General features: G+C 39.1%; 1 protein-coding gene across 1 annotated transcript; it reads right to left on the reverse strand.

The window, feature by feature from the left end:
- Positions 1–1,184: 1,184 nt before the first annotated feature.
- Positions 1,185–11,087, reverse strand: si:ch211-266g18.9 (transforming growth factor-beta receptor-associated protein 1). The gene is made up of 12 exons (XM_020470360.2): positions 11,034–11,087; positions 10,074–10,818; positions 9,468–9,662; positions 7,834–7,988; positions 6,264–6,346; positions 5,725–6,069; positions 5,561–5,618; positions 5,160–5,303; positions 4,882–5,022; positions 4,599–4,758; positions 3,872–4,293; positions 1,185–3,726 (listed from the first exon to the last, which is right to left on the reverse strand). The coding sequence occupies exons 2-12, from the start codon at positions 10,759–10,761 to the stop codon at positions 3,586–3,588; spliced, it is 2,532 nt and encodes an 843-aa protein (XP_020325949.1). The 5' UTR covers positions 10,762–10,818; positions 11,034–11,087; the 3' UTR covers positions 1,185–3,585.
- Positions 11,088–16,850: the final 5,763 nt, after the last annotated feature.

A 16,850-nucleotide genomic window follows, 5' to 3' on the forward strand; every position in this document is an offset into this window, starting at 1 on the left:
GAAATGAGATTCATCAGAGAAAATGACTTTACCCCAGTCCTCAGCAGTCCAATCCCTGTACCTTTTGCAGAATATCAGTCTGTCCCTGATGTTTTTCCTGGAGAGAAGTGGCTTCTTTGCTGCCCTTCTTGACACCAGGCCATCCTCCAAAAGTCTTCGCCTCGCTGTGGGTGCAGATGCACTCACACCTGCCTGCTGCCATTCCTGAGCAAGCTCTGTACTGTTGGTGCCCCGATCCCGCAGCTGAATCAACTTTAGGAGACGGTCCTGGCGCTTGCTGGACTTTCTTGGGCGCCCTGAAGCCTTCTTCACAACAATTGAACTGCTCTCCTTGAATTTCTTGATGATCTGATAAATTGTTGATTTAGGTGCAATCTTACTGGCAGCAATATCCTTGCCTGTGAAGCTCTTTTTGCGCAAAGCAATGATGACGACACGTGTTTCATTGCAGGTAACCATGGTTGACAGATGAAGAACAATGATTCCAAGCACCACCCTCCTTTTGAAGCTTCCAGTCTGTTATTTGAACTCAATCAGCATGACAGAGGGATCTCCAGCCATGTCCTCGTCAACACTCACACCTGTGTTAACAAGATAATCACTGACATGATGTCATCTGGTCCTTTTGTGGCAGTGCTAAAAAGCAGTGGACATGTTTTTGGGGGTTTCAGTTCATTTGCATGGCAAAGAGGGACTTTGCAATTAATTTCAATTCATCTGACCACTCTTCATAACACTCTGGAGTATATGCAAATGATACAAACTGAGGCAGCAGACTGTGAAAATTAATATTTGTGTCATTCTCAAAACTTTTGGCCACGACTGTACACAGTAACTGCAGTAGAAAACGTTCACATGCATATGGCTGTTTACACACCAAACATTCTATTTCCCTCTTCATATGTAAATGTACACAGTAGAAATTGAGGGTGGAGACATAGAGCAGGACAGGATGGCCAACTGGTCAAATTTCTTTCAGGATGACCAAATTTTACCCTTTGTGGTTTCCATATCCAAAATATCAGTCTGATCATTGAATACAGTATGTCCCACAGTGTCCTCAATGTGGATTTACATTATAACTATTGCTGTCTATGGTTTTAAAGGAAATGGTTTAGACATACCACAGTGAACATGTGCATTGTGTGCTGTATCATGGGCAATGGTGTATTTCCTCAAACAAGTTATTGTATAATTTGTTTATTTAAACATTTTATTTACATTATTCTAATTGGGGAATGTGTCTGGTGAATGGTCCTTAAATTGGAGTACTACACTGAGTCCACAGACACTGTTAGTATGCAATATTACACACTGAGTATATAAAACATTAAAAACACCTGCTCTTTCCTTGACATAGACTGACCAGGTGAATCCAGGTGAAAGCATTTATCCCTTATTGACGTCACCTGTTAAATCCACTTCAATCAGTGTAGAGCAGGTATTCCCGAACTGGGGTAGGTACGCGCAATGCCGTTGGGGGTAAGCCAAATAAAAATGTGATTCATATTTTACATTTTATATATATATATTTAAAAAAACATTTTCAAACACATTTTCAAACAGTACATTTATATTTTCCAACGGGATATACATTTGGGTGAGTATTTTTCTCATCTGAGTAGCCTCGTTTCACGGCCCAAAATAAAATTAAACCATCTACTGTTCAAGGAAATAACAACACAATGTCAAATACAGGTATCCTATTCAAATAATTAACATCCAATCACATCAACTGTTACTCTCTCGCGGAAAACCTTCACTCTTGCGCAGACATTTAGAAACGAAACATGACAATTTGAAAAATAAGCCACAAGAGTTTCTTGAGCAAGAATAAAGATGACTTCCAAGTAGTAAGACATGTATAAAAGCAACAGATACCATTAATAAGAAGGGGCTAGAAGCATCTTATATGGTGAGCTACCGAGTGGCTAGGACAGGCAAGACCCATATTATTGTGGAGGACTTAATTCTTCCTGCTGCCACAGATATGGCTGGGACAATGCTGGTGGAAAGGGCCAAAAAAACTATACAGACAATTACTTTATCAAACAACACTGTTTCACAACGCATCAGTGAAATGGCAGGAGATGTTTTTAAACAATTATTGCTTCGCATACAAGCCAGTGAATTCTATGCATTACAGCGGATGAGTCAACAGACATGGCGGGCCCGGCAGAGTTCCTGGTATATGTCCGTTATGTTTATAGGGGGTCAATTAAGGAAGACATCCTCTTCTGCAAACCATTGGAAGCTGGGACAACATAAGAGAATATTTTAAAAGTATTTTTAAAGCTTTGTAACATCAAATGGACTTTGGTGGTCAAGATGTGTTGGTATCTGTACTGATGGTGCAAAAGCCATGACAGGGAGACATAGTGGAGTGGTAACTCGTGTGAAAGCAGTTGCTCCAGAAGCCACTTGGGTACACTGTAGCATCTACCGAGAGGCTCTTGCTGCCAAGGGAATGCCTGACAGCTTGAAAAACGTTTTGGACACTACAGTGAAAATTATTAACTTTGTTAAAGCAAGGCCGCTGAACTCTTGTCTATTTTCTGCATCATGAAATTATATGGGCAGTGTTTTTACAACATACAGAAGTGCGATGGTTATCAAGGGGCAAATAATTGACATGTTTTTTTAAATTGAGGGACAAGCTTAAAGTTTTCTTCGCTGACTATAATTTTCACTTGTCTGACCGCTTGCGTGATGACAAGGCTATGATTAAGAAGTTGGAGCTCTTTTTGTCTGCATTAGCTAGGACAACACACAGCTTTTTCCGTCATTGTATGATTGTTTGTGTGCAAATTAACTCAAGCTTACGGACGATGTCAAATGTGATATAGCGAAGCACCTGAGTGAGCTGGGTGCGCAATTACACAAGTACTTTCCAAAAACGGATGACACAAACAACTGGATTCGTTATCCCTTTCATGCCCTGCCTCTGGTCCACTTACCGATATCTGAACAAGAGAGCCTCATCATAATTGCAAAAAAATAGAATTTAATCAGAAGCCACTGCCAGATTTCTGGATTGGGCTGCACTCGGAGTATCCTGCCTTGGCAAATCGTGCTGTTAAGACACTGATGCCCTTTGCAATCACGTACCTATGTGAGAGTGGATTCTCGGCCCTCGTTAGAATGAAAACGAAATACAGGCACAGACTGTGTGTGGAAAAGGATATAAGACTGAGACTCTCTCCAATATAACCCAAGGTTGCAGAGTTATGTGCATCCTTTCATGCACACCCTTCACCATTTTTGATGAACAAATAAGGTTTTATATGTAAGATCGCTAAATAAAGAAAGAAAATGATTGAGTATTATTCAATTATTATTTGTGCCCTGGTCCTTCAAGAGCTCTTTGTCACTTCCCACGAGCCGGGTTGTGACAAAAAGTCACACTCATTCTTATGTATAATAAATGTATCGTATAGTGTTTGTGTGGCAGACTTACAATGATGGCAAAAAACAACATTTGAGAGTGCGTTGACCCTGGTGCTAGAGAGGGTACGCAGCTGGAGGTTGAATGTTTGAAGTGGTACGGGACTAGAAACATTTTTACTTGCATTGGATTTATGGAAGCTACTCTGTGTAGCTTCCACAGTTAGTGTGAACCAGCTCACCCCTAAGACTACACACAAACTCTGGCTCTGTGAGATCCTTCTGGCAGGTATTGCACACCAGACCCTTATCCAATTTCAGCATTCTTTTTGAGGCTTGGGCCTGAGGGGACAAGAGACGAATATGAATGCAATGCACAACATGTACTAATAAAACGGACTCTACTTCCACATTACGGAAACCCTGAAGATTCCCATTGTAAACAAAGCAAGTGCATCCCTGAGAAAATATTGAAGCGTGTGCTCACCCAAGTGTACTTGTGTCTAAGGAGTTCTACCTGGGCCAGGCCCCTCTCTACCCCTGCCATTCGTCTTTGATGGAAAGTCCCTCGAAGGGACCCCAATAGGAACTGGGAGACCAGCTGAACAGACCAGGAATCCGGCAGAACCTGGAGGACTGTATCCAGGTCAAAAGCAGCAGCGTTGGCATTCAACAGGTCCACGGCCGCACTCGCTAGCTCATTGGAGCCCAGGTAGATCCGGAGCAGGGTGAGGAAAAGGGTGTGTTCCAGTTCCCTTTCCTGCCACCCAGCAGCCCTCCTGCAGTAGGCCCCTGCAACCTGGAGGTCTCTCTCTTTGTGGACCAAGGTCTGTAGGGCCTGATAGTGGTCACCAGCTCTCCCGAGCAGGATGGCCTGCTCGGTGTGCAGGACTGTCGGCTGGATGGCCTCTGTAATATGAGTCATACTTATATTATTATAAAACAATAATCACATACACTATTCAATCTAACCTGGGAATCAGGTTTCGAGAGAGAAGAAAAAACAAATATTGTTACTGTGGATGAATGAATAGGAAGTTTATAAAGCTACATCAATCCGAATGAATATAAAGTTTAGTAAGCTACATAATTCTTAGAGTGCAACAAGAGTAATAATTCTATTTATCCTGTTAAGTAGTTTTGATTAAATAGTTAGGTGAGTAAGGAGTTCCTACATTCATTAAGCATGATACATTTTCATATGACTCACATACCATGTACTGTCATGGTGTCATAGAGGGAAGACTGCCACAGCAACTGTTGCAGTTTATCTCTGGTCATTCCTCCATCTGAATCCGTACCCTTTCCATTCTGTAAGGCTCCGAGTATATGGGTGACATATGCGGTGGCCAAAAGGGTATGATGCTTCTCCTCCTGAGAAATGATTAAAAAAAAGGGGAGGGGGGGGATACAAATATGTGCCTTTAATTCATTTCAAACAACAGTTTGTTATGGGTAAAAGTGGTGTGGTGCTATTGATATGCTGGTGGTACCAACCTTGCTTTTCAAATCATGGACCAGAAATTCCAGGAACAACATCAAAGCTAGAGAGTACTTCTTTAAAAAAGTGAGGACATCCTCCTGTGCAAATGTGTCTTGGTCTTCTGGATCTCTTTTTGTGAAAATCTGTATTCCAACCTTAAAAGTTACAGTAAAGAACTTACACTAAAATAGGTCAACATGAGGTATAGTTCCGATCAAATAATGATGTTATTTATTATAATTATAATATTTGTATACTTTTCTACAGTTGAGCTATATGGATACTCAGATACCTCCTGGTTTCTTTGGAGAGCCCAATCTGCAAACGTCCAAACGACATCTCTCTGTTTTAGTCGACTGAGAGTTCTCACAATGTGCTCATACACATTTGAACATGAGCTCTCTTCATATTTCCCATCAGTAATTTTCACCCAAGTCTGCAACATCATAAGGACTTTAAGTTCTACCGGGAGTCTACCAAGGCCAAATAACATTTGTGATGACAGTACTTTTACACATCTTATTTTCAGTATGGTCTGAAATCCTAATTTAAGCAGAAACTACATTATATCATTGTTCACTGTCTTATAACACAAAGATGGTACAAAGTAAGATACAAAGAATACGCTATTGATTAGACTGGCTAAAATAAATGCAAATCATCTATTTATTGAATGCTAAACTCAAAGATTACCTGGATTGCTTTGATATGGTGACCATGACTCTGGTAGAGTAATCCAAGTGTGAAAAATCTGAGATGACAGTATAATGAAATTATAGCAGTATTATATTAAATGAAGCATTGCAAGATTCAAATATGTTGTTCTCAGTTTATACTGAACAGCCACCCATTCTCACCTCTTGTGCAGCTCAAGGAGAGGCACACATTTGTCGATTGAGCAGGAATTGGGAGAGGACACAAGTGCATCCAGCTCTACTCTGTCACCTTGCTCTGTGTACATTCTCAGTTGTGCAGTATCGATATCCTCACTGCACTCAACTCCCTGCTTCGTCCCTCGAACCACCCTTAGGAAATCGCCCAGGAAGTCTAGATACTGTTGAAATGTGGTCCTGTCCTCTTGCCGTAGTGCCAAGAGCTCCTTTGCATTGTTCACTTTGACCAGCTGGGAATGAAAGGTCTCACAGAGAGGTTCCATCTCTGGATACAAGCTGATGATTTCTCTAGGGTCCAACTCCCCTTTTCTGTCGAAAACAGGAATGAATAATTGAAACATTATTGAAACATTTCAACAGACAGCAGAACTAATAATTCAAACTGTTTTAACAAAGCAATAAATAATGCTAGTGACATGATCTACTTTTACTATGATTGAAGGTAGTTTCTTTAAATTAGGGGTCCATACTGAAAATAAGATGTGGAAAAGGACTGTCCTCACATAAAAAGTTCTTTGGCCTCTGAAAAAGACCCCTGGTAGAATTTAATGAATCCATCCATGCAAGTGATGACCTTATGCAGCTCCTGTCAAATCAAATACAACATTTGTAAAAGCAAATAATATCACTTATCTTCTAAGATCTGGTACATATTACAAATAAAGAATATTTTAAATCAATTTATTTTTCTCAAGTCACTGGGGCTGAAGTTAATGTATTTGCAACTAAATCTTACGAGCAACACGTTAATGTATGTCTAAATTTAGTACCCACAAACCCAGATTTCAAAGCTTTCAAGACAGACAAAGTATAATGAAAAAGTAATGAACAGAAAGGCATATTCATTCAAGAATACTCAATTCAACCCTCGACCTATAACTTGAGAATCTACCATGATTCCAACAAATCTCTGATACCATCGTTTGCCTTCATCATACACCTCCATGTGCAGCTCAATAACTGATGAACATGATTACCCTGATGAAATATTACATTCATATACCATGTTATGAGGGTATTCATTTATTTAATGCTGTCTACACATCAGTTATCAAGTTCTAATATAGAATAAGGTTCTGATGCAATTTTGAACTTGTAGTCCTGTGGATTAGGCTATTGTAGTATGTTTGATTTGATTTGGATTTGATTTTGATCTTTTTTAGTCCCCATTTAGACTAATCTTCCAAGAGTCCTTAAACATTTTAAAATGCAATTTATAATACAAACACACTTTCACATATAACACACTATTACAAACATACATAATATACTAGCATAATGACCCAATAAATACTCAATCTAAAAAATATTGATTCTTCATCTACTATAGTCCCACAACATTTCTATATACTATATTTAAATGGTTTCAAAATAATGTTTACATTTATATATTGAAAGGTTTCTAGTTTGCTCAGTTAATTTATTCTATTCCTTTATTGCTCTAAATTGAAATGTTCTTTTGCCTATTTCTCTTTTCTGTCTGGATAACACATAGATGGTGGATGGTGGTCATCCAATAGTGATCCAATAGATGGTGGATGGTGGATAGATGGTATTCCTAGTATGTACAGAATGTCTGTCTCTTACCAACTGAATACCGTTGTGAATAGAACTTGGCCGTTTTAAATGATGTATATTATAAAATAAAATAATCATGTTTTTTTTTCATTTATCTTGTCGATTGATGACCAACCAAGAACACAGTGCATGACTGCAACAGAGGAACCATATCTCCACCTTAAAATAATCCTTGCTGCTTTATTCTGATGCATTCTGCAGTCTCCTAACTTGTGAATATGTGAATAGTTGGATTCGTTTTTGTCTTTATTTTCTAGGATGGAAGAGTCAAGGAAGATGAGAGATTAATCATCTGTTAAACTTTTTATACTCTGTGTTTTACCTTGTAAGAACCCTTGGGTACAAGAGCTTGCCTGCCTGGCATGAGTCCTTTCATTTTCAAAGTCATAACCATGTTTGATTAATTACGTGAGAGTTGTAGTTCTTATTCTTGGTGTTCAGTTAGGCAATTTGAATCAGAGTCAAAAGGAGATATTGGTTATTGTCAGTGATTACCTTGTAAGAAACCTGTGGAAGATGAGCTTGAATTCCACCAAGCAGTCCCAATGCCTCCTCCACTCTCTCATACCTTACCAGGGTTTGGATCTGCTCCTCAAATGGTACATGGGACAAACCGAGGATCTCTCTCTCCATAAAAATGTACACACCCTCTAAAGAGAGGATAACATTGACATGTTCTGACAGAAACCCAAAACAGAGTATTTGAACCAGAGTGGAAGTCACAGTATGCAGAATGACCACAATTAAATATTGTCACATTGTCATTGTCACTGACTGACTGACTGAATGAAGGAAATGAATAAACATTTAAATGTGTTATTGGGTGGCAGCTTGATTGATTTGTTGGTCCAATACACTGTAAACCATTTCTTGTAAATTACTGTAGAAAAAGGTACAGTATGTTACCATACTGTATTTTTGCAGTATTCAATACTGTTACTGTGATCTTTTTTTACTATTGTTTTTTTATGGTAAGTTACAGGCAACTGGCTGCCTGTAAGTTACAGTAAAACAACAATATAATGCATTACAGCGATCGTATTATGGTAATTGTAATGAATGAACGAATGGGTTAATTCATTAATTTAATTAATTGGGGGTGAAATGGGGTTTGTATTTGACAGTATTTTACCGTAATTACATTGAATTGCTGCAAGCAGGTTGGCTGCTAGGTAATGTGTTTACATATTACAGCATATCAATGAATGCCAGTTTGGAAGCCTTTGTTAAGGCCTCCAGAAGTGCAAGTGATATAAGACCACATTTTGGTCATTTATATCACTTGCAATTCTAGAGGCCTTAACAAAGGCTTCCAAATAGTGATGGGGCTAAACAGACCAAAGGACATGTCAAATACATGTCAAAGACTTGCGGAACCTCCAAAAATGTCGCTTATATACATTTAATTTATAGGACACTACTACCACATTTCAGTTAAATTGGTACAGCACTCTTGGAACATCACAAGGCACACAAGGCATGCCTCAAAATATGTTAATGAGCCAGAAACAACAATATCATGCACCCACTAGTGGTCAAAAGGTTTTTGGCGCTTCAAAATACTGTACTGTACTTTTTTCTGTGGGGTGGAAGTTAAAAGCCATCGGAAATGCAGCACCAAATAACATATTTTTTACATTAAAGAATGTACTTTGATTTTGTCAACCATGTGCTCTTTGAGCGCCGTTATACTTTGAAAATTCACAAATACAGTAAGTGAACTGCTACTGTATTTTACACAGCATATATTATGGTAAAGTCCAAAATACATCAAATATTACGAGAATGTCCAAAATACGTCAAATATTTCCCAGCCGTTGAATATTTTCACATAATGCAATGTTTTTTTATGGTAATCTACTGTATTCAGTTTATACAATGATTTAGAGTTTTTATTTTATTTTACCTTTATTTAACTAGGCAAGTCAGTTAAGAACAAATTCTTATTTTCAATGACGGCCTAGGAACAGTGGGTTAACTGCCTTGCTCAGGGGCAGAACGACAGATTTGTACCTTGTCAGCTCGGGGATTACGATCTTGCAACCTTTCGGTTACTAGTCCAACGGTCTAACCACTAGGCTACGCTGCCGCCCCAAGAGTGATAATAACAGGATGGTTTTACAGTGTACCTGTTGTTGAGAGTAGGCCCCTGGCCCTAAGCAGAGGCACAGTCTGTTTGAGATGCTGATCCACCATACTGTAGACATAGAGAGCCTGAGGCTGCAGGGCCAGGATGTAAGGGTAACACACCACCGCTGCCAACAGCTCCTCAGGCCACTGCACTGGAGGCCGCTGGCATATGCCATTCTTCATGACAAACATGCCTGTGGCAAAGAAATAATAGTACATCTATACAACAAATATCCTATAGATACGTAAACTGTACCAACCAACACGTTATTCTTAAATAACACATAATAGCCACTCATTTCGTAGTTTATAACAATATCTTACAGTAAATGTGTAAAAACAGGAAATCTATACTTTCCCAGCAGTGGATTTGTATCCTTCTGCCGTCATGAACGGCGATATAAACATGACCAATTATTTATTTTAAGCTACTCGTGTGTAGTTGTTTATATTATGTACAGGCACAGTGCTTGACTATAAAATCAGACAAAGTAGCTGTCTTTAAGGTGTCTGCGTCTGGTGTGTTTGTCCACAGGCATTCTTTTGAAGGGCACAGAGCATGTGCTGCGTGCGAGTGTAATTGCTTTCATGACAGCAGCTCTTACCCAAGGAGCCGGGGCCATTTAAAAGGAATTCCCCTTTTCCTGCGGTGCTCACAATGATATTCTGCCTGCTCAGGTTGTGAGGGAAGAGATCAACGGTGCTTCCACTCTTGTGGTCGTGGAGGAAATACCTGTCACTGGTGGCCACACACAAAGTGTTATCATCCACAGCTAAGGCCACAGGGTCCTGGGGTAGAGACACCTCTTTAACACAATCCCATCTCTCCACCCCCACAACATGGATCTGGACCACTCTGCGCCTGCTAGAGGCTGTCACCAGCTCCACACACACAGACTGCGATGAGGTTGACAGTGCCGATTCACACACCTCAAAGAAAGACACGTGTTGGATCCGCTTCAGGAAAGGAAGGGGTTCTAGGGAGAACATGTTGAGGGCGCTAACGGAACGATCCCACAGAACCAGAAGGTGATTGAGAACTGGTATCACCCTTAATTGGGTGACTGGGCTGCTTGAGCCTAGCAGTTTCATCCTCCCCTCCCGAGGACTTTGACTGGAGTCCTTCATGTCACTGCTACTGGGTAGGATAAGGTGTTGGACCAATGAGTCTTTGGTTCCAATGTATATATTTCTGTCATAACACTCCAGGCTATGGATGCTGAATTTGTCTTTTTCTTTAGGGTTGGGAAGTTTTTCATAGACTTGCACTTGAGTGAAGGCTTTCAAACTCATTGCTAATGTATTTGTTGATGTATGCCGATGCTGTTCTCGATATTAGATTAGAATACCCTAGACAAAAAAAATAAAGCAAATCATGTTTCATCAATGATCTACAACTGAACCCAAAAAAGTTGGAAATGGAAATGTATTTCACCAATGTTGTCACAATGTTGTCACAATGTTGTCACACAGACAATAATGCAAATATATCATCAAATGAAAAAGTATATTCACAGGGTTTAGAGGAACATCTATTCATATTTATTCGAATAAATTGTCCTTACCTCGATCTTGTGTTGTTAGAAATCCCTTCTCATGTGAAGTGTAGTTTGACCTCATCATGTGACTCCCATCCTGAGAGGAAGTCTGTGTCAGCCTTTTACACCACTTATTCTCAGCCTAGGAGTACAATTGCACAATGCCACCACAAGTTAAACCATAAAACTGTTTTACAAGGATGAAAACAATCTATGTGTTGAGGAATTATATTTTGACGTGCCTCAAAACCTCAAATGAATTGTAGTGTTTGGTTTGTGGTCAGTCGCAAATGTGTGTAGATGAACAATTCAGCATAAACTGGGGTATGTTTAGTATGGTGCAACATTCAGAAAGTTATAGAAATGTAACAGGCCTTTCTGTAATATGGCAAAGAAAGTGCTCTTCCAAGATGTCATGTTTATTTGAAAAGTGTTTCAGCCTTTTAAATAAGCCAGAGAGGACTTACAACTTTTCTATGTACAGTATACACTGTTGTCTATTTTACAGCAAGTTTAGTGCACTGTTTGTGTGACCTGACATAATTGGTTACGTCCTCTGGGTGGCATCATTGCTACAGGTTTCTTCCCAGAAACAGCCCTCAAAATCTTTGGTACAAAGGACAAAAGGGCATGACCCCATACGTTTTATTAATTAAAGCAAAGCAGTGTCATTCATTTAACACGACAGATACATTCAATTTTAGGCATTCATAAAAGAGGGTCACATTTTTTAGTTGAACAAAAGATTGTCACCTTATTTGAACTACTACAAAACAACTACTACATTGATGTGAATAATGATGAACACATATGACACGCAAACAGGACAGACTAATGTGCAGACAAAATGATTGGGGTCAACTACACCCCTTTGTCATGTAGATCATCACAAGTTAAATTGTTCTGTGAATTATACATTTAACTTGGCAAACAATTCTATTACTTCTCTTGAAAAAGGAAGCTACAGGTGGACATCAAAGGGTCCTGTCCTCACAATCATCACATTAGCAATGAAACAACAACAACAATACAACAATTAAAGGTAAATATCGTGACCATCCTCTGTCACTTCTTGCTGGGTAGGGATTTGTTGTGGTGTTTCAGAATATGTTTTAGTAGTAATGTTTCGAGTGTGGTGCGACCATTTGCTGGATTGTTACAAGGTCATAAGGTTGTGACCTCACCCACTAGAGACACGGAGTACTGCATGCAGGTGAAAGAATCGCTGTGCCGCTGGTGCTCCTCAAAGGAGATGTACTTGGTTCCTTGCCAGACCTGCCACACAGATTCAGACAGAGATATGCACACATATAAACACACCTACTGTATCAGCACAGCACACTATGCAGAATAATGCAAGCATAGACAGACACACCCTTACAAGTACACACATATGATGTTACAAACACAAACACCAAGAGACAACGTGATTGCATGGCATAAATAGAGAATATTCATGGAAAATCTTAGCCTGAAGGGTGAGAAAATTAATGACAATATTTGTAGGGTGACTCACCGGTGACCAACAATTTACGACATTTGGAATGAAATTGACGTGAGGTAAATAATAATTCATTAATAAGAAGTCTAATTGATCAGATAGTAAAATATTTGAAGAGTTATATTAGAAAAAGTATAACTTTGTAATCTGAAGATTTTCCTTGGTGCCCTGACTTCCTAGTTAATTACATTTACATGATTAGTTTAATCACGTAATATTGATTTGATTTCACTTTTAATGATGCGAAAGACATGACAGTGGTGTGTGAAGTTGTTTAAACTACAACTCTAGGACAAGACTACACCACGTGGCACATTGGCTACACGGCTGGAAATGGTTAAACTCAGAGACTATCGATTCACTACAGAATAAATGAGAAATTCTAGACAACACAAATTACTAGGCTGCAGGTAGGACGAGAATACAGGACGAGAATACAGACAACCGCCGAAGCATCTAACCTATGGGAACATTTCTGAATGGTACTCTGAAGTATCCATTCTAACCACCTACAACCACAAAAGACTTTGTGACTTCAATTAATGTTAATCTGAGACTCTGATGAACCCTACAGGACGATCAAGGATTCCAACAGAGAAGACAACAACGACATACGGGCGTGAATATATATACATTGTAATTATTCTTGAATGAGCAGCCGTTCATGTGCAAAGATTTAGCAATTCAATGAATATAATAATAGACTGTGTGTAATGAATCCATTTTTTCTTTCCCGCTCTTTCTTAGTCCCACCCCTTTCATTTTGTCTACCAAGCTGTCACATCGGCTTAGCCCACTAGGGACTTTTCTATCATTGTTAGTAACTAATATCTACTGTTTGTTTGTTATGTACTTCTGAGATTATTTAGTTAGTTAGTAAATCAATAATTAAGCCAATTTGTATATTGCTGATTGATAATTTATACTATGGTTCGTGCAGGTAACCAATAATTTTACGATGTTTGGAATGAGAATAACAAGGTAATAATAATAATAATACATGCATGACAATGACTAATCGATCAGATATTAAAATATCTGAAGAGTTATATTCTGAATAATATAGCTCTGTAAATCGACATTTTCCGTGGTGCCATTAGTTTAATCACGTAATAATAATTACACATAGAGTATTGATTTGATAAAATAACAGTCTTCACATTTAATGACATTACAGGCATGACATAAGTAATATGCCTAAATCCAGTTACAGCTTGTTATGATCAAGTAGAAACAAAAAAATAAGTGTATTTTTCATTGTTTATTTGGTGGCATTACAAATGTGAATTCATATTTACAAAACATTTTACCAAACAAAAGACATTACAAAGTAACCTTTACTTAAGCATGTCATTTAAGAACAAATTCTAATTTACAATGACAGCCTACCCCAGCAAAACCCAGATGAGCCAATTGTGCACCGCCCTATGGGACTCCCAATCCCAGCCGGATGTGATACAGCCTGGATACGAACCAGGGACTATAGTGATGCCTCTTGCACTGAGATTGTTGTTCAATTTCTTCAACAGATGATCAGGTTTATATACAGATGAAGTCAGAAGTTTACAGACACTTTAGCCAAAAACATTTAAACCCAGTTTTTCAAAATTCCTGACATGTAATTTCAGTTCAAATGTATTTGGCTAAGGTGTATGTAAACTTCCGACTTCAACTGTATATTCGTCTCCATTTCAGCACCAATTGGTAGATAAAAAATACTTTGATCTTGTATATTATACTATAAAAGAAATAGTGGTTTGATTCACCCTGAAAGTTGACATATTAAATTGTTCAATCCATGAAAGATTGGAAGGTGAGAAGTGTATATGGGTGGAACAGTAGTCCTATAAATCAACCCTATAATCCTCACTAATCATGTTACTGTGATGACAATGGTCCAGTCGTTGTGAACCGTGTGCCAGGCTCCAGGTTTAAACTACTACATATGGTCTGCGTTGCAAAATGATTCAAATAGGCTACATGTCCCAAAATATTTCACAACTTGTAATAAGTTAGCCTAATATGATTCACTATTACTAGCGATCTTCGGGAACAACCACATGAATATGACAGAGGAAAGAAATGTAAACTAACGGAATGAAGGAAAATAACACTGAAGTGACAGTTATACATTAAACATTTATGTGGGTATAACAGACGGTGGCTGCCGATAGAGGGTAACATTTAACACAATACAAATTGTAAAAAAATACAGAAGCATATACACCACTGTTCAAAAGTTTGTTGTCAAGTAGAAATGTCCTTGTTTTTTAAAGAAAATATATATATTTTGTCCATTAAAATGACATCAAATTGATCACAAACACAGTGAAGACATTTTTAATGGTGTAAATGACTATTGTAGCTGGAAATGGCTGATTTTTAATGGAATATCTACATAGGCATCCAGAGGCCCATTATCAGCAACCATTACTTCTGTGTTCTAATGGCACATTATGTTAGCTTATCCAAATTTATCATTTTAAAAGGCTAATTGATCATTAGAAAACCCTTTTGCGATTATGTTAGCACAGTTGAAAACTGTTGTTCTGATTAAAGAAGCAATAAAACTGGCCTTCTTTAGACCAGTTGAGTATCTGGAGCATCAGCATTTGTAGGTTTGATTACAGGCACAAAATGGCCAGAAACAAAGAGCTTTCTTCTGAAACTCGTCAGTCTATTCTTGTTCTGAGAAATGAAGGCTATACCATGGGAGAAATTGCCAATAAACTGAAGATATCTTACAACGCTGTGTACTACTCCCTTCACAGAACAGTGCAAACTGGCCCTAACCAGAATAGAAAGAGGAGTGGGAGGCCCCAGTGCATAACTGAGCAAGAGGACAAGTACATTAGTGTCTAGTTTGAGAAACAGATACCTCACAAGTCCTCAACTGGCTGCTTCATTAAATAGTACCCACAAAACACCAGTCTCAACATCAACCGTGAACATTTGACTCCTGGATGCTGGCCTTCTAGGCAGAGTTCCTCTGTCCAATGGTTGTGTTCTTTTGACCTTTTCTTTTTATTGGCCAGTCTGAGATATGACTTTTTCTTTGCATCTCTGCCTAGAAGGCCAGCATCCCAATGGTAGCCAGTTAGCTTGGGTGCTTTACTGCTGTTGTTAAGTCAGTATGCTCAGATCAACCCTACTCCTCGGTCAGGGCATCCAGTGTGCGCTCTAAACGTTCCGAGAGAGAAACACTCTGAATTTACGAACGGAAAATCTGACAATGCTCTGAGTTTACGAACACCCACAGCACACTCTGGCACTCCAGATTCAATTTACGAACACACCCATAGTATAGCCAGCCTTTAGTCTTGAAATCTTTGTTTGTTTAGTACATGGGCTCACATGTGAATCCTTAAATAGATGGGTGGGGCTAAAGCTTAAGAGGGTGTGAACAATGCTGAATAGGTGTAGACAAAGAAGAGTTCTCTAGTAGATACCAAGATCCTCAAAAGGTTCTACAGCTGCACCATCGAGAGCATCCTGGTTGCATCACTGCCTGGTATGGCAACTGCTCGACCTCCGACCTCAAGGCACTACAGAGGGTAGTGCATACGGCCCAGTACATCACTGGGGCCAAGCTTCCTGCCATCCAGGACCTCTATACCAGGCGGTGTCAGAGGAAGGCCCTAAATATTGTCAAAGACTCCAACCACCCAAGTCATAGACTGTTCTCTCTCCTACCATACGGCAAGCGGTGCCGGAGCGCCATGTCAAGGTCCAATAGGCCTCTAAACCGCTTCTACCCCCAAGCCATAAGACTCCTGAACATCTAATCAAATGGCTACCCAGGCCTATTTGCATTTCCCCCCCTTTCAAGCTGCTGCTACTCTCTGTTATTATCTATGCATAGTCACTTTAATGACTCTACCTACATACACATATTACCTCAATTACTTCGACTAACTGGTGCCCCCGCACATTGACTCTGTACCGGTACCCCTTGTTTATAGACTCGCTATTGTTACTTTACTGCTTCTCTTTAACTACTCGTTGCTTTTATGTCTGACTCTTATTTTAAAAAAATGTACCTGCATTGTTGGTTAGGGGCTTGTAAGTAAGCATTTCACTGTAAGGTCTTCCTACACCTGTTGTATTCGGCGCATGTGACTAATAACATTTGATTTGATTTGAAAATATTCAAGGGCCATTTTCTCAAAAGTGAGGTACAAGTTTATCAACTTTCAAAGCAGAATTACTTTCCCATTGTTCCTCAACTGTAGTGTATGATACACGAGATCTTCAGTTTCTTGGCAATTTCTCGCATGGAATAGCCTTAATTTCTCAGAACACGAATAGACTGATGAGTTTCAGAAGAAAGTACTTTGTGTCTA

This window comes from Oncorhynchus kisutch, linkage group LG14 (assembly GCF_002021735.2).
Source record: "Oncorhynchus kisutch isolate 150728-3 linkage group LG14, Okis_V2, whole genome shotgun sequence".
Lineage (NCBI taxonomy): Eukaryota > Metazoa > Chordata > Actinopteri > Salmoniformes > Salmonidae > Oncorhynchus > Oncorhynchus kisutch.

Coding starts and splice junctions, on each gene's coding strand:
- si:ch211-266g18.9 (XM_020470360.2), bottom strand. CDS start 10,761: ATGAGTTTGAAAGCCTTCACTCAAGTGCAAGTCTATGAAAAACTTCCC. Junction 7,989..9,467: donor GGGCCTACTCTCAACAACAG/GTACACTGTAAA, acceptor TCCTCTCTTTAG/AGGGTGTGTACATTTTTATG. Junction 5,023..5,159: donor CTCTCCAAAGAAACCAGGAG/GTATCTGAGTAT, acceptor GTAACTTTTAAG/GTTGGAATACAGATTTTCAC.